The 21,188-nt window shown below is 43.1% G+C and overlaps 1 protein-coding gene across 3 annotated transcripts in view; it reads right to left on the bottom strand.

The window, feature by feature from the left end:
- Positions 1-21,188, bottom strand: part of LLGL1 (LLGL scribble cell polarity complex component 1) — a 92,380-nt gene that overhangs the window by 58,639 nt on the left and 12,553 nt on the right. For 2 of the 3 annotated variants that reach the window (XM_031938570.1, XM_031938575.1), the window contains exon 2: positions 17,303-17,400. In XM_031938570.1, the coding sequence (XP_031794430.1) occupies positions 17,303-17,400 (98 nt within the window). Of the gene's footprint in view, positions 1-16,594; positions 17,190-17,302; positions 17,401-21,188 lie in introns of those variants that run through there. The other variant, XM_031938583.1, reaches the window with a different exon arrangement.

Raw genomic sequence — 21,188 nt, 5'->3', positions numbered from 1 at the left:
AGCAACATTGTAAAGATGATCAACTGTGAAAGATTTGGCTTCTCTGATCAATACAATGATTCAAGACAATTCCAAAGGATTCATGATGAAAAAAATACTATCCACCTCCAGAGAGAGAACTGATATAGTCTGAGTGAAAAGTGAAGTATCATTTTCTCACTTTCTTTACTTTGCTTTTAAAAAAATGGATAATATGAAAATATTTTGCATGTTTTCACATATATAATTGATATGTTGCCTGGATTGGTGTGGGAGGAAGCAGAAAGTAGAGAGAGAATTTGGAACTCAAAATTTAAAAAGAAAAGAATGCCGAAAATAAACAACAAACTAGAATGTTTGGGGGGAAAAGAACTTAGATCTCCTAGATCCCTAAAGCTGGTGCTTCTTTTGCTACAGTGCAAAGGGAGCCTGATGAAAGTGAGGAGATAAATGATTCCTTCTACTATCTCCCTTACGGGGCTGCTGTGAAGATTGAATGAGAAAATAGATCTCTTAGTGCTTTTTGGAAAGCACTGGGACTTAAGGTATTAGTCTTATCTCATCTTTGTTACAACACCCAGGAAGCATGGCAAGGATCCTCAGTCAAGTCTATTTCCTTGGAAAATTGTATTCATTGCCAGTCTCAGAATCCCCACTTCTCCCTACTAAGCTCTATCTCCTCTCAGTCCCCTACCCCCCCCTCCCTCCAACCTTACCTAGACATCTCCCCTTCTCTAAAGTAGTCATTCAAGGGGAAAATACGATAGAGCACTCAGGTTTGCAAATCAGCGTGAGAAAGCCATCTCTTTTCTCTCTTCCCTACTTGCATTCTACTTGTCCACAGTTCCAAAAGAGTATCTAGGATCAGCTGGAAGATATTCTGTATTTTATTCCCCACTGCTTTTTCCCCTCACTGACATTTTTCTGGAGAGCCAGGGAATACTCAGAATCTCATGGCCCAAGCAACCGAAAAAGATTCCACCACCCACTTTAAAATCTTCTGTGACAAAGGAAGCCTGTGGGGATTGCCAGGAAACTAGCACAGAGGCTCCAAGAGAAACCCCAGGAGTAACAAGAGATTATTTTAATACCACCTTTAATTAGGAAAGACAACTAAATTACTAGGGATGTCCAATTGTCTTACATAAAGGAAAGAATAAATTAAATGTAAAATCAGCTGTTAGGTTTGCCAGACCTAAAGCGCCCATCTGAACAAAGATCTGTTGATCTGTGATATGACACACCTAATTTGTGGTCCTCTGTCTTGCTGTCTCATCAATAAAGAGCAATCCATGATGCAGGTTTTTTTACACTCCCTATACAAGTCACTCCCAGGATTTCCACCAAATAAGAAAGCATGGTTGAAACTGGGAGTTAGCACAAATGCAAGTACTGGGTGGTTCACTAATTCAATGAGTGACCTTTATTTTTCTGGACCTCATTCTGCCAATCTGTAAAATAGATATAATCATCTGCTGTCTTTCTCAGGCAGGGCTGTTTGTGACAATCCAATGAGATGACAAAGGTGAAATTTCTTTGAAAACTGAAGAGAACTAAACACACGTGGGAGGATTACTATTACGGTTGAGGAAATGGGGGCCCAAGGACTTGGGTCAAGTGGGGCACAATAAAAAAATTTCTGAGTTTTCATCTTTCTTCTGGCTTTCACTCATTATGTGATCTTAGACAAATAATTTTTCCTTCTCTAAACCTCAGTTTTCTCCTCTGTAAAATGGAGTAAAACATCGAAGGCATCTAAGAGTTGGCCAAAACTATTATCAAAGCAACAAAATGTTTTAATTTCTAATGTGGTAAATAACAATAGTGGAGAAGGAAATGACAGTATCCCTGCCAAGAAAAGCCCATGGACAGTGATCATGGGTCATGAAAAGTTAGACCGAACGATTTTGAATAACAAATACCAATAGATATAATCCATATAAACAAAAGCTCTTTTCGGGGGCAGGGCTCCTCGATAATTTAAGGATTAAGGGGTCCTGGGATTAAATAGATTAAGAACCACTGGTTCTGTAAGGTTTCTGTCAACCTTAAGACCCCACAGGATAACTCTTACATCCAGGCATCCACTAGTTACTGCCTCTGTCAAGTTGCCTCAATTATATCAGATGCCAGTGGTCTTCTTAGAGGCTGACAATAAATAGCTTGGAGTCCTCTTAAGGGCAAAGAAAGGAAGTGATAAGTCCTTGGTCAGCCCCACTGGGAGCAAGAATAGGAATGCTCCCAGAGCCTAGATGCAAAAATCTGAAAACCTGCCTGAATCTTTATGGGTAGGGCAAAAATTGAATGAACGGAGTGGAGCTGAGAGTACAAATCCTGCCAACTGCCCCATCACCCTCTTCAGCAGAAAGTCTGCCTGTCTGTCTGTCTCCCTCCCTTCTCCTCTTCCCTGATCCAGGAAAAACTTTCGTCCCATCTCAGAATGCAAAGTCAGTGAGGTCAATTAGCAAAAATAGATGAGAACCTACAACCAAATCCTCTGCCTCTTGCCCCTGTAACAATTTTAGGCTGCGTGAGTCTACACAGTGCCCAGACCACAGAGAGGAGATAGCCTCCTTCTATTTTTCTCCACTTAGACCACACATATGAGTTACCAAGTTCTAATAGCCAGAGGGAAGAAACAGATGATTAAAATTCAGCTCTGACTCCTCTGCTGTTTCCCTATAACTTATAGACATTTGCCCTGATGGTCACCAGGTTTTAAGGGAGTCACTGAGAAACAGGGCAGAGTCCAGGAGGCTGAGGGGACCTAGAAAGGCAAAGACTTGAGAAAGACCAAGAGTATAATCTTCAAATTCCTGAAGGGGAGAGGCTAAAAACTTGTTCTGCATAATAACAACAACAATAACTAGTATTTACACATTAAAGATTACAAAGGGCTTTACCTATATCATCTCAAGGACTACTAGTAGAACCTTGGGCAAGTTTGGCAATAATAATAATTAGCATTTATATAATTCTTTTACGGTTTGCAAACCAATCTACATATATTAACTCATTAGGTCCTCATAACAATCCAAAGAGGCAGGTGCTATTACACCCATTTTACAGATGGAGAAACCAAGGCACAGAGAGATGAAGTGGTTTGCATTCATGTAAGAAGAGATAGCAGCTATTTAAGATGGAGTTACAGAGGGAAGGAATGAGCATTTATTAAGCACCTATCGTGTTCCAGGCACAGTGCTAAGTGCTTTACAAATATTACCTCATTTAAGCTTCAACACAATTGTGGGAGATAGGTTCCATTATTATTCTCTTTTTGTACTGGAAGAAACTGAGGCAGGCACTAGTATTAAGTGATTCATCCAGGGCAACTCAGCTATCTGAACTGAGATTGATCCCAGGTCCTGCATTCTATCTCCTGCACCACCAGCTGCCCAAAGTGGGAGGTGAGAGGTCGGGTGGGGAATGGAGAAGGCAATGACTATAACTCAAAGTCCTCAGGTCATTTTTCTGCTTTTCTGCAAAAGCGGGGTCCCAGTCCGCAAACCCGGTCTGCAATTCTTTCTAAGAGTTTTTTGCAAGCATGTTTTGCCCTCCCTGCTCCTGGAGGCTAGGATTCCAGTCTCTTCCTTCTCTCCACACCCATGAACACATTCTTGCCTCTTCCAGCTTCCACACCTTTGAACACATGCCTGGAATATTCTCCACTCCCCACGCACTCACACCACCCCTCAAGCCCCAACCCAGCTCCCACCAGGACTGAGGAGCCTCTCTCCAATGGCTACAGTTACTAATGGTCTCTCCCCTTAGAATTCCCACAGCTTACTGTCAGTGCCCTCAGTCATTCCTTGAGAGGTGGAGCCTTCTGGTCTCAGTCTCATTGCCCTATTTGCCTCCTCCTCCTCCTCCTCCTCCCCTGGAGAGCTCACACAGGACTAGGCGCATAGCAGGCACTCAGATTCATTACTGACAGAATCATTACAGGAAAAAAGGAAGAAGCCACGACTTCCTCCCCTTCCTGGAGATGCAGGAGCTAGGACTCTAAAGCTACTTGCTGGATTTTCCCTGCAATGGATCCAAGGTTCTTAAGAAACCCTGAGGGAAGAATTTTTGCAATAGGGCTCAATTCTGGGCAGCCTGCTGAACCACTTCTGCCTTCCTCACCCACTGGGAATGCAGTCTAACACCTTAGCCTAAGACTGCTTAACCTTTTCTGCGTCTGTGTGATAAATTCTATGGACCCCTCCTCAGAATAATGCTATTAAAAATGGAAGGAAATGTTAACTTTCAGTTAATAGTTACTATTTTTCTTTCATTCTAAGTTTACACTTTCCCCTCCATCCCCATAGCTAGAGTATGAGGACAGGCTATAGGGGGAGGAGACAAGTTATAAAGGATGGTGGCTATTTACTCAATTCAATGTAAAGCATGACAGTTTTGATCAGAGACATGGAGTGGAGGAATAAGGAAAAAGGAACAAGCATTTATTAAGCACCTACTATATGGCAGACACTGTGCTAAGTGCTTTATAAATAAATAAAATGTTGAGACTGAAATTCCTGAGTTCAAATCTGGCCAGAGACACAACTGACCCTGGACAAATCACTTAATCCTGTTTGCCTCAGTTTCCTCATTTGTAAAATGGGCTAGAGAAGGAAATGGCAAACCATTTCATTATCTTTGCCAAAAATAATCCCAAATGAGGTCACAAAGAGTCAGACACAACTCAATAACAACAACATCATTAGGAAATTCCAGGGAGCTCATCTCTACCAATCTCATCTAAACTTCATGCTCAGTGCATTGAATCTGAAAAGCTAGTTCTTGCCAACTATTTAAGATCCGGAAACTGATTAGTTAAAAAGTTTTGTTTTTTATTTTTTGTTTTTTTACAGAGTCCAACCATTTCAAATAACTTTCTAAGGAGAGTAACCTTGATCAGATTCTTCAATTCAAGGAACCAGGATTTCCCACCAAGATACACATCTCTAAGCCAAGGGCTCAAACCCCCAAGCCAACATTGAGTTAAAGCTGAAACTTTTCCCAAGGGAAAATAACAAGATATCGATCACCCTAGATTTAGAGCTGCAAAGATTTGCCCAAAGTCACAGAGGTAAGAAATGACAGAGCTAGGATTAGAACTCCAGTTCTCTGGCTCTGTATTCCAGCTTTCTTTTCACTATACTGGACTGTCAGGATCATAAGGACTTAAGGGGAGGGAGTCTAGAGCCTCTAACTAAGTTGAAGGCAACACTTTTCTTAAATCCAACTCAAGAGATCCTTTGGGACAGGGAAATATTGAATGCATCATGATTACAGAGGCCAGATTATCCTGAAGGGTGGGGTTTCTTTGAGACCAGTGTAGATTTCCTTCTGCAAACATCCCAGCTAGTCCAAGTTTCTGTTCAAGGCCCACAGCATGGCCCTTACAAACCGTTCCCTATTATAACTATCCCTAAATCTAATCCCACCCAGCTTCACAAAAAGCCCAAGAGATTTACTCCAAAGAAGCTCCAGGAAACTCGGCCCATCCCAGGAATCCATCACTACTCTCTAGGGGGTCATCCAGCCCAGGTCAGATTCCTACACTCCTCCCCCTGAACACCACCAAGGCCCACATTCCTCACCTCTCACCCTTCCTCCCCACAGCAAGGAAAAGGCAACGCTGAGTCAGTTTGGATTAAATAATTAAACTGGAAGGAACCTAGATTATCCCACTAGCTCCAAAATAAACCACTTGAGAGATAACAAAGTATTTTATTTAAAAGATAAAAGTGACTTGTCCAAGATCATATGGTAAGTAGAGAACTTAAGTTTCTGTGCTTCGACACCTTCAATTTTCTCCAGGACTTTCAGAATCCTCCTCATTTGTAAATTCACTTTACCTCAGGACTTATCACACTGGAAGTAAATTCCTATTTTTCAGCCCTTTACTTTGATTTCTGATTTCTTACCGATTCCCCATTTTAAGGAGAGTGTCTAAGCCAGTCAAATTTTCAGTCTTCCCCAAGCTTTACTCCTGATTCTGGACTTTCTCTACTATGTATCCGAAGTACCTTCTTTCCACCACCCTCCCTCAATAGGTTTTCAAATTTCCTTTATATATACTCTTTCCCCATTAGAAAATAAGCTTCTAATTGCACATGTTTAACACATATTGAAATACTTGCTATCTAGGAGAGGGGGAGTAAGAGAAAGGGAAGGAGAAAAATTTGGTTTGGTTTTGCAAGGGTGAATGTTAAACTATCTTTGTGTGTATTTTGAAAATAAAAAGCTATTATTAAAAATTTTTTAAAAAGAAGAAGCAGCAGCTTCTTTCACAGTCATTTAGCACAGTTGGGCTTAATCAATACCTGTTAACTTTACCAGTCAATGACTCTTTCTTAAATGGTCTTTCCATGAAATCAAGGGATTTTCAGAACCTGGAATTTTGATAAGGGTGTCACCTAAATTGGAAAAGGGAGTGGGAAAGAGGTCTATATTCCAGAGATGAGTGCCATTCCACTGTGATTATTATAATTATTATAATAACAAAAATAGCTTACTGGTGACTCTACCTTCTTCTCTTTGAAGAGCTCAGATTTATCTCTAGGTACTTATCTTCATCCTATCTGAATCTGGACCATTTATTATCTTCATTTGGAAGAGAGATAAATCAAGGTCCTGAGAGAATGGGTGACCTGCAAGGTTATAAGGCCGTAGCAGACACTCCTATGGCCTGGCATCCAGGAAACAGATTTTACTAGACTTCCACACCCTCTGAAACCAATCTATGGTCATTTACTCCACAGATCAGATCAAGAGCCTATCATGGGCCCAGCCATGGACCCAGCATTGTGGAGGTGGGAGTAGGAGGGATCTGCCTCCCATATTGACTTAGAAAACCACAATTTAGCCATATCTATGCTGTATGTGTTGGAGGCAACTAGGTGGTTCAGTGGACAGAGTCACTCTGTATTTTTGGAGTCTCTCCAGTATTTTTGCCAAGAAAAGCCCAAATAGGGTCCCCCGAGAGTCACACACAACTGAAATGACTGAAGAATAAAGTAGAGTTTCCAGGACACACAGATTGTACAGCAGCAGAGCCAGACTCCAAACTCATTTTCTGGGTAATTGTAGTGTTCTATCCACTATCACCAAGCTGTTTCCCCACTCATGAAAGACTTAGGCCATGCTGCCTGGTGTTATTTTATTAAAATGCTGTACAGATATCAACTTAATCTCCCCAATGAGATCACAAGTCTTTCAAGGGCCGAAACCACATCTCAAGTTTCTCTTCAACATGCTGTCTCTGTTTCTTCATCTGTAAAATGAAAAGAGTTCCTTCGAGTTCTAAATCAATGATCCTATGCAGTGCAATGAAAAAAACAGCTAGTGCTACAATGGCCTTCTTCATAGCTTAAATTTCATAGAGAGACAGATATATAGAGTGGGGGGAGAGGGGCTATGATGAACATTAGGAAACTCAATTCTCCATCGTCTGATACTCAAGGTGGGAAGGGGCTCTGAGCCAGACTAAGCAAAAGGTCTAGATATGACTGAAGTATATAAGAATCTCTAGAAGCAGGTTGGAAGTAGGGCTAGGAAAAGAAATGCCCTCATGGAAGCCGAGTCAGACTGATAGTAGTAGGATGTGGATTCAAATTCTAGTCTTAGAACTTCCTCTCCCATGACATTGGGCAAGTCACAATTTTCCAGCTGAGAAATGGGGGTAGAGGGAACACACACTAAGTGACCAGGTTACTTTCAGGTTGAATTCTAGGATCCTAAGGCAACTGGGTCATATGTAAAAACTTTCCATTAAAGAAACAAGCTATAAAACAGCAGATGAAAAAAGAGAAAAAATTAGCTCATTATTCTTCCACTAACACCCTGTGATGCTTGAATAGTCACTTAGTCCCTTTGAGACTCATTGACATTACATCTAAAATGGGGCAATATTTTATCAGCCAGAAGTCAAGGAAATAGACTGGGGATAAAAGGACAGGGTTATTTTTTTTTGGGGGGGGGGGTTCTTCCTATTTCACCAAAGCTTGGAAGTATGATGGCTACTTTCAGGTTCAACCCCACTCCATAAATGGTGCTGAAGTTCTGACCTGCTCCATTTGGCCACCTGGACTCTCCAAGCTTACCTTCTTGGTGTTAAGACTTAGAGTGTAAGCTCCACATTATCTGGAATCCTACTGAGACTCGGAACTCATGAGCTCAAGCAATCCACCCAATCAGCCTTCCCAAGGTTGTAGATATGCACCCCCCCCATCCAGCAATAGCTGGTTTTCCTCTAGTTCTGAGATCTGTAAATATATTTCTCTCTTCCTACAACAAGATGTCACGTGCAGACCATCCCTATTCCCATACACCAGAAACCCTGAATTCTGGACAATGGTATAAAAAATACTTCAGTGATTGTCTAAGGGCAGTGACAGGGTTGAGATAGGACTTTTGGAATTGCTGCTGCATTTAAGAATCTCTCATTTCCCATTTCACTCTTGGTTGTCTGCCCTGTGTCCTGGTTAGACCTGTGAGCACCTCGGGGTAAGAGCTGTTTTTCCCGCCCATTCCCCCAACACGCACGCATACGTGCACATATACACAGCACAGTTCTGGGCACACTGAATGGACCATTTGCTGTATTACCCTGACCTGCATTCTCCCCTTCCCGGTGCCTCAGTTTTTCCCCAGCACGGAGGTGACCAGTTGCAAGAGGGAGATCATTCCTTGCTCTACAGCCCTGAGAGCTGTGTGACTAATACATCTCACTTAGTTTAACTACAAAATACGTGCAGTCTGTTTTGGTAGGATGCAAAGGGATACAAGGTAGGGGTAAGAGAATGGGCCTGAGTGCTCCTTCAAGAGAAGCTGCCTCGACATCAGGAGATAAAGATTTATTTCTCTGCATAGGAAGTGGGGAATGGGGAAAAAAAGAGAGAGATTCAAACTAAATGATCTCTAAGTTTTATTCTAACAAGTCTAAGGTCAAATGTAAATTCTTCTGTTTGATTTTTTTTAAAGCCTGGGCCCCTATTTAACATTTCCAGCCTATGCCCTCCCTGTAACTTCCCTTCCTGCAGACTTCTCCAACCAAACTGATTTTCTTAAGGTAGGAAGGGCATCTCTCACTTCGGTGCCTTTGCACTGATCATTTCCCATACCCCTTTTTCATCTCTCCATCTCAGTCATTAGTTTCCTTCAAAGATCAGCTCATAGGCTTCTATAGGAAGCCATTCTGGATCCCAGACACCTGCTAATGCCTTCCTCAGTCCTACTGCCAACCTTTTTGTCTTGTATCTATCTTAATCAAATGAGATATATTATGTACTTCGTAAACCTTTAAACACCATAAACATTAGTTATTATTGTGTATAAATCTCTCTATGTACACACACACACACACACCCCTCTAACAGTTTAATTGTAAGCTATTCCAGGATATGGACATTTGTATTTATTCCTCTGGGGTTCAACACAGTGGCTGGTACAGAATAGGTCATGCTACTGCTAATGCCAGTTAACTCTCTACAGCTGGAAAGGGAACCCTGTGGGAAAACTATAGAGAATCTTGAATGCCAGGCTGAGGACTATCAAATTATATTTTATGTAAAGAAGGATCCAGATTAAGGGTTTTTTTTTTTGTTTGTTTGTTTTGTGAGGTAATTGGGGTTAAGTGACTTGCCCAGGATCACACAGTTAGGAAGTATTAAGTGTCTGAGGCTATATTTGAACTCAAGTTCTCCTGACTCCAGGACCAGTGCTCTATGCACTGTGCCATCTAACTGCCCCTTGGTGAAAGCTTTTGAAAGAAGGAATAATGATCAAAGCGAGTTAATACAGGATAACTTCTCTGAGGCTGGCGGTGGCCCTCCCCTACAAAGTCAGTCTACTGTTCTTTCCCATCTCCTCCCTAAGAAAATGGCAAATAGGATAAGTTTTTTTCTTCATGTATACTCATGCCAGGATCTGATCCTGGAAACTGGTGCTATAGAAAGAGACAGAATCAGGAGGCAAAATGGGAACAAGGACATAAAGAAAACTCTCTTGTCCTGTCACAGGGAAAGGGGCCAGGAGACCCTAAGAGTCACATACTGACTGCCCAGTTGCTGGACTATTCAGAGATTCCTTCCAATCTCTCTCCCTCTCCCTCCCCCCTCTTCTTCTCTTTTTCCCTCCCTCTTTTCCTCCCTCCTCCTTCTCTCCCCTCACCCCTATCTCTCTCTCTCTTCTCTATAAAACTAAAATCCTGGATTAGATTAACCTTAAACATGGCAACTATTTAAAACAAGTCCTTTAAAGGGCTGGTATTTCATTTTTAAAAATCACTATCCTCCACCTAAGTAAACTCAAGGCAAGCTTCTCCTCCTAGAGCTGTGTGGTTTCCATAGCCCACTTCTAGTTTCACAGCAACCCCAGGCAGCAGCCAACCCATGCCATTTATTGAAAGGGAGCTCTCATCCCACTGGCCAAGCCCTCGGTTGCCTGGACAAAAGCTTAGACCAGCATCTGAGGTCACATATGTATGCTCCGGCTGTCTCTGACATCCTATCTAGGGGGCCCTGTGTCCAAGAGCAATGTGAATAGCTGGCAGCTGGTAAACTCCAAGTGGCTCAGGGATTAGAACCAAGGACAAGGAAAAAGAAGATTTAAGATTTAAGATGGAGGACTCTCTCCCAAGCTTCTCAGAAGATATTTATGTTATCTCTAGTCCTAACCACCAACATGGCTTTGTCTAAGTCACTTTGGATCTTAGTCATTCCATCTGAAAAATGGGAATGGTTGTATTTACCCCTTGGCCAAAGCAACACAGAATAGCAGTCATAACGATAATGATAATAATAACAGCTAATGTGTATCATGATCAAAGGTTTGCAAAAGGCTCTAATAAAAAACAATAGCTAGTATTTATATAGTACTTTAAGGTTTGCAAAGCACTTATATGTTATCTCAAGGCAATCTTGGCTCTGATAGTAGATTGCTTTGTGATCATGGCAAGGGGTTTAAATTCTCTGAGGTTCAGTTTCCTCATTTATAAACAGGAGAGTGGTGGTCCCTTTGTAAGGTTACAATAGGGAGAATATGGTATAAATCCTAGATCATATCATTGTAACCCTTCCTCCTCCCCTACTCTGGATTTTCCTGGCAAACAGAAGGACGGACACAAGGACACATATATGTCACAAGTCACATATATGGCTCAAGAGCCATTCTCTAAAAAAAGCCATCTCCAGGGCCCTTCCAAACACAACCACCAAAGATACTATCAAGCTGTGGTTCGGGAGGATACAGAAGACGCCACAAAGCAGACTCCTGAGCGCCACGATCCATAAATTCCTTCCTTGACCCCCAAAGAAACCAGAATGATGGGCTGATCTGGGGCAAAGGAAAAGGGAGCAGCTAGAGAGCTGTAATACCCAGGGGGCAGGCAAAGTGGGTAGTAATTAAGAGTACATGCAGTGCTCCTCCCTTTGCTTCTTATATGGGTCAAGGGCCCTTAAAGGGCCCCATCTCCCTTATTTTAGGGACAAAGGCACTCGAGAGCAGCCTCTAAGGAAGTGGCAACCTTCTCCAGGCTCTAAGGAAACACATCACTTAGTGGAGGAAGTAGGTTAATCCCAGGTACATCTCCTTGCTCTAGCCCATCCTGGGAGAGGACTCCCAAGGAATTCCCCCTTCCACAATGCACTCAAATGAGATTCACCTTTGGGGGAGATGGCTGCCAGTGCTCAAGTCAGAAAGGTCTCCCAGCTACAGTCCTCCTGCTCCCAAGTGACACTGGCAAAAAGCAGTATTGGGGATACCCCCATGGATGCACTGTGTAGATAAGCAATGACCCAGGATCCATATTCCAGAAGTGTAACAGAAACAGAGTTCTGTTCCAGGAGCCCTTCAGAGACATGGATTTTAATTTTAGTTGAAAAACTGGGGAATTTCCTTCTTTCTGGGTCTCAGTTTCTTATCTATCAAGTGAGGAATGGAGCTGGTCGTCTCTCCACAGTCTCTTCTAGCTCTGATACTGTGATTCAGGCACACAATTAAGTGTAAATCATAAGAATAACACTGTTATTTTATTCCAAAGCCTTCTTTTCAGTTCTAAGCTCTCTTGACTTCTTACCCTAACATTTCCAGGTCATCAGAAGTCATTTTAGCTCAGGGGCTTAAGTCCCAGCTGGTCACAAAGGAGATAGCGCCGGAGGAAATGGGAAAGGGTACCTGGTATCAGCAGGGGCAAGACAACCCTCCCTCCCCCAACCCCAATACAGGTGCTGCAGCTGCTGCAAGAGGGCAGGAATTCATCTGTTTTCCAGCAGCCCTTGAACATTTGTCATTTTCCTTGTCGACCTCACTGACCATAATGGCTGTGAGGTGGGATCTCATTTGCATTTTTCTAGTTTTCATTGATTTGTAGCATTTCCCCCCTACCCTACATGGCTTGGATTTCTTCCCCCTGAAAACTGCCTGTTCATATTCCAACACACACACACACACACACACACGGCTCTTATTCTTACAAGTTTAAATCCATTCCATATGTGTGTATACATATATGTATATACACATATGTACGCGTGCATATATATATAACAAAATGGATTTTATTCTTATGAATTTAAATCCGTTCCATATGTGGGCATACATATATAAATAGGAAATAAGATTCTGATGATAAGAGATTTCTATTATGGGTCACAGTGGGCCTACAGTTCTGAGCATGTGTGAATGGAGACAGTTGGGAGTTTCCCAGGATATCGTAAAGTAAACAGCAGAGGAGGGGGATGGGGGAGAGAGAGTTTTGGTCCGCTCCCCAATCAGCAGGCTGTCTTCCCGAGTAATTACCTTTCCTGTTTCCTTTCTCCTCACCTACTTTGCTTCTGGGGCCCTCCATCCTCAGCCTGACCTAGCCAGAAACAGATGAGTCAGTCCATAGGGAGGGTCAGGCCCGTCACTCACAGAGAGGCAGATGATGTGCCCCAGACAGAAGGCTGAGGGATAATGGGCAGGATTCCCCAGTTGTAAGAATGGCCTAGAACAGGAAGACAGAAAGGATCCTCATCTGGGCCAGATCCAGATGTTACTTCAGGGCCCCAGCCCAGGGCTCCTCCTAGTACCAAATAAGCCAGGGGTTCTGGAGAGCTGGGGGATGGGGAAGGGAGGGCTAAAACCTCCAGAGCTCCCAGATGAGGGCAATTGCAATCTGAATATATGAAAACCCAGATTTAAACAATAAAGGAGGAGGTAATTCTTCCTTTTACAAAAGGATTTCTTACAAATTGCAGTGGTCCTTTTAACAGCAGGTTCCATCCCCCCTTAAAGCAAGATTGCTTTACACAGATGCAATTAGCACTTAGCTTTCTCAAGAACACAGCTGTGTCAAGTGAGATTCCTTCCCCACCCCCTACCCTATAAGGAGCCCTCTCTTCCCTTCTCCGGTCCGGCCTAGGATTAATATGAGAACTCTGAAAGACCTAACTTTTGCTTTTTCTCCTTGAATGCTTAAACTGGCTCTAAATCCAGGCACCCATAGCTGGGTTCTAACCCGTTTAAATTGTTCACTCTTCTTCCCAAGGAGGAAAAGTTGGTAGACGAGGAAATAACACGCCGCCACTCCCTCTCCGGGCTGCTTCCCTGAAAGCCCAGATTGCTGAATTCTTAAGGTTTCCAGAACAGCAAACCCTGCTGTCAGGAAGAACGAGTCTGCTGTTTTTTTTTTGTTTTTTTTTTTTTTAAAGAATGGGTAGAAAATAACCTCCTGACAGAAAAGGGATAGACTCAAGACGTGGATCGAGACATGTATTTCTGGACATGGCTCATGTGGGAATTTGTTTTGCTTGATTATAAATATTTACTACAAGAATTTTGGGGAGTTTTTTTTTTCTCCCAGTACAGATAAGAGGGAGAGAAAATTGAATACTTGTTAATTGAATCAAATCAAATCAAAAGATGAAAGGGTGCTTAAAAAAAAAAACAAAAAACAGGATGGAGATTTTATATCCTGTGGTATATGGGGGGTAAGGGGAGAACAAGACAGCCAGAAGTCCTAGGCCAGGACCTAGACAACCTAAAGTCACAGACTCTGCCATGAACATGCTAGGTGAGCTCAAGAAAGTCACTTATCCTCCATCATAGAAAGAGCATTCAACATGATCAGATCTTTTTTTTGTTTGCTTTTTTTTTTTCTGATTATACAGAAAACTTTTTAAATTCACATGTCTTTATGAATCATGTTGGGAGGAAAAAAATCAGAACAAAAGGGAAAAACAGAGAGGAGGGAAAGGGAGGGAGAAAGGGAGAATGAACTAGAAAAAAGAGTTGATTTACATTCAACTCCACAGTTGATCAGGAGATCTAGGTTCTAGACTCAGCTGTCTCACTAACTACTCTTTGTGTGACTTTAGATCAGCCACACAGTTCCTCCAGGGGTCCACAGTCCACTACTAGGCTCAATAATTAAAGCCCGGGCTTTATGAATTGCTGAATCATTGTTCTCACTGATCTCTCACATACATGTCCAATCCAGTAGGAAGGCCTGACTCAAGGGTCTAATACTCACTGAGCTCTGAGCTTGGCCAGTCACTCTCATTCAGCTTTGGGAAGGGGAAGGAAAATATTTTCCCTGAAGTGAGAAAGCTTCAAAGTGACTCATTCTCAGGAGACAATGATAGAAGCAGGACCCATGACAAAAGAGAAACTACTAGTTGATCAACTAGGAAAGATTTGGTTCTCCAAAACAGGGAAGGGTAGAGAGAATGGATCCAGATTTTCTAGATTCAGAGATGAGCCCCAAGCTGTAGCACAGACCAGGCTGGATATCAGGGGGGAAGTAAAAAGCAGGAGTCTAGACTCTCAGCCTCCCACTCTGACAACAGCCCTCTGCCTCTCCCTCCATCCCCAGCACATATACAATCAACCAGCCCCTCATCCTTCACAGTCCATGTAATAGCAATTTGGAGAGGGGAAGCAGAGCCAAAGACATCCCCCCCCCAATCAACTTTCAGCATATGTCTCTACAAAAGCCACAGACATTGGATTAGGAGTTCCTAAGAACCTTCTAGGTTCCCAGTCCTACTAAGTTCCAAGTCTCAGCTCTGCCGCTAATTTGCTATGAAGCTTTGGATAATAATCGTTTCCTCCTCTGTAAAATAGGAAAATCTAAGTCTGCTCTGTACTGAATCTTACATACAATAGGTATTCCATAAATGCTTGTTGAATTAGATGGTCTCTACAATTTACAGTGACATGTAATGAAACACAATCAGTTACTCCCAGGAAAAAACAAAGGTCTCTTGTCTGTAACTGACCCCTTGCCCAAAGTTGAGCTTTATGTCAACTGGTGACCAGCAAGATTACCAGTTGCTTTCAAAGTAAAGTAGGCCCCATTTGGTCCACGAAGCCTTTCCTGTTTACTCCCACTGACCTCTCCCTCCTCTCTGGAATCCCACGGCATACCACAAACCCAGGATAATTTTATGCTAACACCTCCACTTCCCCCTATAAGAAGCAAAAGTCAAGATTTGGAGAACTTAAGTGAATTCCTGCAAGTCATGCAATGACAAGGGCCACAGCCAAGGCTGAGCCCACTAATTTTTCCAAACCAGTGCCTTTTTAATGCCAGGATGAATTGTTTAGACCTGATCCCATAGGTAATGGAAAGATACATGTGATTTCTATGTTTAACAGTTTATATATGATCATCTACTTCAACCTCCTCATTCTGGAGATGGAGGATCCAAGCCCCAGAATAGTAAAGAGAATTGCACCATCACAAAATAAGGAATAAACCTGGACTATGAAAGCCAGGTTATCCAGTTCCAAATCCGATTCTTTTCCCACTCCCTCCCTCTCCCCAGCTGGGGGAGGGGAGCCTTCAGCTGCTTGGGCTAGGGCCGACGTTGCCATCCCTGGGTGCACTGTGTAGTGGAAAATGACCGCTTTGTCCACAGCCATACAGGAACCTTGATTGTGCCCTCCCCTCCCCCTCCCAGCAGGGCCAGGGCCAGGAGCGGTGCCAGGGGAAGGGAGGTAGGAAGGGGAGTCTGACAGATAAGGCCCTCCTTGCCTAACGAGGGACCAGAGTGACAGACTAAGGGATGTCCAAGGGCTGACTTACAACACAGAGACCTAATGTTTCTAGGAAGCAAGATGGGGAACAAAGCTGGAAGCTTTGGCCTGAGAGCCATTTCTGTTCCCCAGCAGGTGGTCTTACTAGGCTTTTGGGGAAGGTGGGGGGGGTGAGTCAGGCCCCAGGGGCCAGATGCCCACTCACCCTGAGGGTGCAGGAGACATGGGTAAGAAGAACCACAGACGGCAAAAGTCCTAGTTAAATCCCTGCTTCCTCCCTTACCTGCCCAGGACCAGGACAGGAAATTTGGCTCTTCCCTAATTCCCTTTCTTGATAGCCTTATCCCAAGCTTGACATTCCCCCCTTCTCCTCTAAGCTTCAGTCCAAGAGTTCCATGTGCTACCCTAGCTTATAAACTCAAACCCTAAACTCATAAACCTAATTACCCCTGCTGGTCTAATCTAACCCTTATCTCCCGGCCCCATCTGCCCTCCTGGTGCAACATGGTGGGGAAAGTTAGCTTTCAGTCAGAAAGGCCCGATCCCAAGTCCTGGGTAGTTGTGTGATCATCGGGGTGACCCTGACAGATGGGAAAAGACATACCCAAGAGGAGGTGACAGGAGGAGGAAGAACTCCAAGATCAGAAACTGGCCTCCCAAGGGATGTTCCATTCTCAAAGCCAAGGGAGGTGTAAACCTAGAACAACGATATTTCTCCATAAGCCACTCATTCATTAAGCATTTATTAATCACCTACACCGGGCGCAAGGCACTCCATCTGACATGTTTCCAGAGGTCTCCTCCTAAGACGACTTTTATTGTATCATCCTTCCAAGAAAGTTCAAGAACTTCATTGTTTCCTTCCTTCTGCCATACCAAGTCCAGATTCCCATTCATGACCCTTTAGGAGTCTAAATGGCGTTATTTTTAATAGCATAACTCTAATGACATGGTGACTCCCTACAGCCCCTCAGCCCACGAAATACCCTTTGCTTATTTCTCTCTGTGAGCTAAGTTTCTGCTCCTCTTGGCTCCCCAACGTGAAAGATGTCTCCCTGGATCCAGATTCTACCGACCATTCAAGAGCCAACTGAAATGTTATTTCTCCAATCTATTCTCCCCAGAAGAAGGGCCAGGGAGATAGTTAGTCAGTGGAATAAGCCCACACAGCCCTGCTTTGCTTCCACCCTCCAGTCCCTGGGGCACCAGGGGGAAGATCCCCCCTCTAAATTATGCTGAGTCAGCCTTACCTCTCAGCCCCTTGGGGAATCCTGGGGCCACCTCGACACTGGCAGAGAGGGGAAAAGGATACATTTTGACTGCTCCAGACTTTGTTCCAATGGCCATGATGCGAAGCTTGGGGTCATAAGCCAGAGAGCTGGGCTGGTTGGGAAATCCATGTTCCACAGTCTGGAAGGAAAAGGAAATGGCTGGTGACATTCCAGACCCTGGGAAGGGGTTACAGGGCCCCCGAGGGTCCTTGTTCTTCAAGGACAAGGGGCAGAAGGAGAGACACAGAATAGTTACCCAAGACTGGTTCAGACACATGCCCAAACACACAGACAAACTGATAAACAAAAATCACACATGCCTTTCCATTACCTACAGAATCAAGTCTAAACAGCTCAGCCTGGCATGGAGAGAGAGTGCGTTACAATGGTCTCAGGATTCATCTAGGCCTGAGTTCAAACCCTGGCTTTGTCCCTTCACAAGCTGAATGATCTCAGATAACTCACGTAAGTTTTGATCTCCTCATCTGTAAAAGAGAGAACTGTCTACCACGTAGCACTATTGTAAGAATAGTCTTAAAATGCTAGGTAAAAATAGGTTTTTCCTTGCCTTCTCAATGGGTAGGCAAGGTGGGAGGTAGAGAATTCCAAAACTGAAAATAAAATCGAGTTTTTAAAAATGCTATGTAAATATAAAAACATCCTACACCATCCAGTCCATGTCTAGAATAACCTCATGGACCAGGACAACCTCCAGTGATTCCAGCCTCCTCCATACCACTCACTGGGTACATGGAACAATGTTCCTTGTAACATCTGGCTGAGTGATGTCAAGCAAGTCACAGATTCCTCAACACAAAGTGAGAGGGTTGCATTAAATCACCTCCCTGATCCCATTCGTTTCTAAATCTAACCTCCTTCTATAATCTTAGATATTTTTCTAATTAACTAATTATATTTATAATATTTTATTAAGTTATTTGATAAATTAAAATAAATTTTTAAAATGGGTTCTTATTGATGTCTTTTGTTTTTTTTACATCACCATATTTTCCTCCTGTATCCCTAGCCTTCCCCACGAGCCATCCTATATAAACAAAAAGTATTTTTTAAAGACAAAAAAAGAAAGGAAAAGGGGGGGGGGATCAGGTCAATAAATACATTGGAAATAGTTTAAAAAGATAAGCAATGTGCAACACCTATACATCTCCTACCTCTCCTCAAACGGGTGGGTTGGGTGTCCTTTCATAGCTCTCCATTCGAGTCATGCTTTGATCATGGATATTTAGGCATTTATTATGTGTGCAGGCTTTACCTTTGTAAAGCTTAAAGTCTAATTTAGAGATATTAGATGACCTTCCATGCATATTAATCACAGATGTGATTAATTAGACCATATACCTCTCAGAAGCAAAGCCTGTGCTTTACAGCTCTATCCTCCCACAGTAACTACCCCAGGGCCACATACTTAGTAAAAACTTAAATAGCAGCATAAATAAATGCACACAAACAAATAATCACAGGTCCTAGTCAGGCCGAATACTTCCTATTGACTTTGCAAAGTCTATATTACAGAACTTTACTCAGAAATTGCCCAGCTACGTTCAAAGTCAGTTGATTCTAATATCACCCCAAAAGCGGAAAGAGTGGCCCTGCAAAAGCTCATCCCAGAGGTACGCCCAACAACCAACCTTCTTCCCATCCTCCAAGAAGAATTCTAGGCCAGGCCACAGTCCCAGGAGACCAGGTAGGAGCGGCAGAGCTGTGCTCCCGGATGTCACTTCAGAGGGAGGGATGTACCTAAACGGGCCCATTCCCCCAACACTGCGGGGTGCTGACATCCAGGAATTTCTCCAAACATTCCCTTACCTCTTGGAACAACAAGCTCGCCTCAGTAAGATCGGTGAGACCGTTCTGCAACTACTTCCTTCTGGCTCCCAGGGTGACCAACCATCCCAGTGTCTGGCTGACCAGACCCATGGATTCCCAGTATTTTTGTGGACTTAGCTCTAAAAACTGACTGAGCCCCAAATCAAATCCACTCATCTCAGGGTCCCAGCTCATACAAAAGGGCAACTCTCCAACTTTAGTCTAGGGCTAAGGCTCAGAAGGCAGTGTCTGTTATCAAGCCCACAAGTGGAAGGAAAGATGCTAACTCATAAAGTCCACCCCCCTGCTTCCAAGCAAACCATACCAAGGTACAATTCTCCCTTCTCAGGAAAACTTTTCTTTCCAGCTACCCCTCATCCTTTACAGAATTTAAGGATAGAAGGAACCTTAAAAGCAATCTAGACCCACCCCTTCATTTTAACAGATGAGGAAATCAAAGCTCAGAGGTTAAGTCATTTTCCTCCTGTCAGAGGCAATTAAGTGTAGCCTTTTAAAAGCAGTGGATGTGGAGTATGGAGAGACCTAATTTTGAACAGCCTAATTTGACTCTAACTCTTCAAACTTCATCCTTTTTGATCTCTGGGACATTTGACACTTTAGATCACATTCTTTTCCTGGATACTCACTCCTCCCTGTCCAAGCTCTCTTTCTACCTGTCTGATTGCTTCTTTGACATCTTACTGACTTGTCACTCATACTGCAACTCACTGTGAGCCTTCACCAAAGTTTTGTCCAGGATCCTCTTCTCTTTGTGATCTCACTGGCACCCCTGGGTTTCATTATCACATCCATGTAAATGATTTACAGATCTATAAATCCAGCCCCAGTTGCTCCCCTGAGTGTCAGTCCCAGCTCAGCAACTTCCTATTGGATATTTATATCTACATGCCCCAGAGACACCTCAAATACAAAATATCCAAAACACAGTTCAGAACGTTCCCCTCTTCCAAAAAAAAAACAAAAAAACATTTCCCTCTTCCAAACTTCCCTTTTCTGTAGGGCAGTACTGACAGCCTCAAATAGAATGAGACCTTTAAGGGCTGCACACTGACTTAGAAAGCCACAAAATAACATTATCTATGATGTGCTGTATTTTTATTCTGGTCTCACTAGAGTTGTGAGTTTGATACTTTTACAGCAAAGGACACTGACATTTTTCTCTTATTTTCCCAGGTTGGTAACTCCCATTTGGCCACCCCAGATCTTTACTCTCATCCCACATATCCAATCAGTTCCCAAAATTTGCTTTTTGTCTCCACAATATCTCTTGAATCTGACCCCTTCTGTTTGCTCCAGTGATCAAGACCTCAGTTCAGAGCTTTGTCTTTCCTTTCAGCTCTCTGAATGATCTCCTGAACTCAACTCTCTACCTTTTCCTGTCCATCTTCCACAAAGTGCCAAAATGGTTTTCCTCAAGCACAGGTCTGACCATGACACTCTTCCCCTATTCAATCGATTCTACTGGATCCCCAGCACTTCCAGGATTAAATATAAATTTCTCTTTTGTTATTGAGACGTTTCAGTTGGGATTTTCTTGGCAAGGACTGGAGTCGTTTTCCATTTCCTTCTCTAGGTCATTTGACAGATGAGGAAACTGAGGAAAAGAGATAAAAAATTTTGACTGACTCAGTGTCACACAACTAGTAAATGTCTGAAACCAGATTTGAACTCAAGAAAATGAGTCTTCCTGACTCCAGGCCTGGCACTCTATGCGCTGGGCCACCTAGCCATAAACTCCTTGATTTAGCTTTTGTTTGTTGTTGTTGTTTGTTTGTTTTTTCTGAGGCAATTAGGGTTAAGTGACTTGCCCAGGATCACACAGCTAGGAAGTGTTAAGTGTCTGAGGCCAGATTTGAACTCAGATCCCTCCTGACTTCAGGGCATCCACTGAACCACCTAGCTGCCCCTGGATTTAGCTTTTAAAGCCCTTCACAATTTACCTCCAACCCACCTGGCTAGTCATCTTAAACAATTCTCCCCTTCCCACACTCTCCTTTCTCTTAGTTCCATTTCTCACCTTTCCACTAGCTATACCTCATTCTGGAAATATACTCCCTCTCCATCTCTACCTCCTAAGAT

This window comes from Sarcophilus harrisii, chromosome 1 (genome assembly GCF_902635505.1).
Source record: "Sarcophilus harrisii chromosome 1, mSarHar1.11, whole genome shotgun sequence".
Classification (NCBI taxonomy): domain Eukaryota; kingdom Metazoa; phylum Chordata; class Mammalia; order Dasyuromorphia; family Dasyuridae; genus Sarcophilus; species Sarcophilus harrisii.
This window is presented reverse-complemented; position numbering and strand designations above follow the sequence as displayed.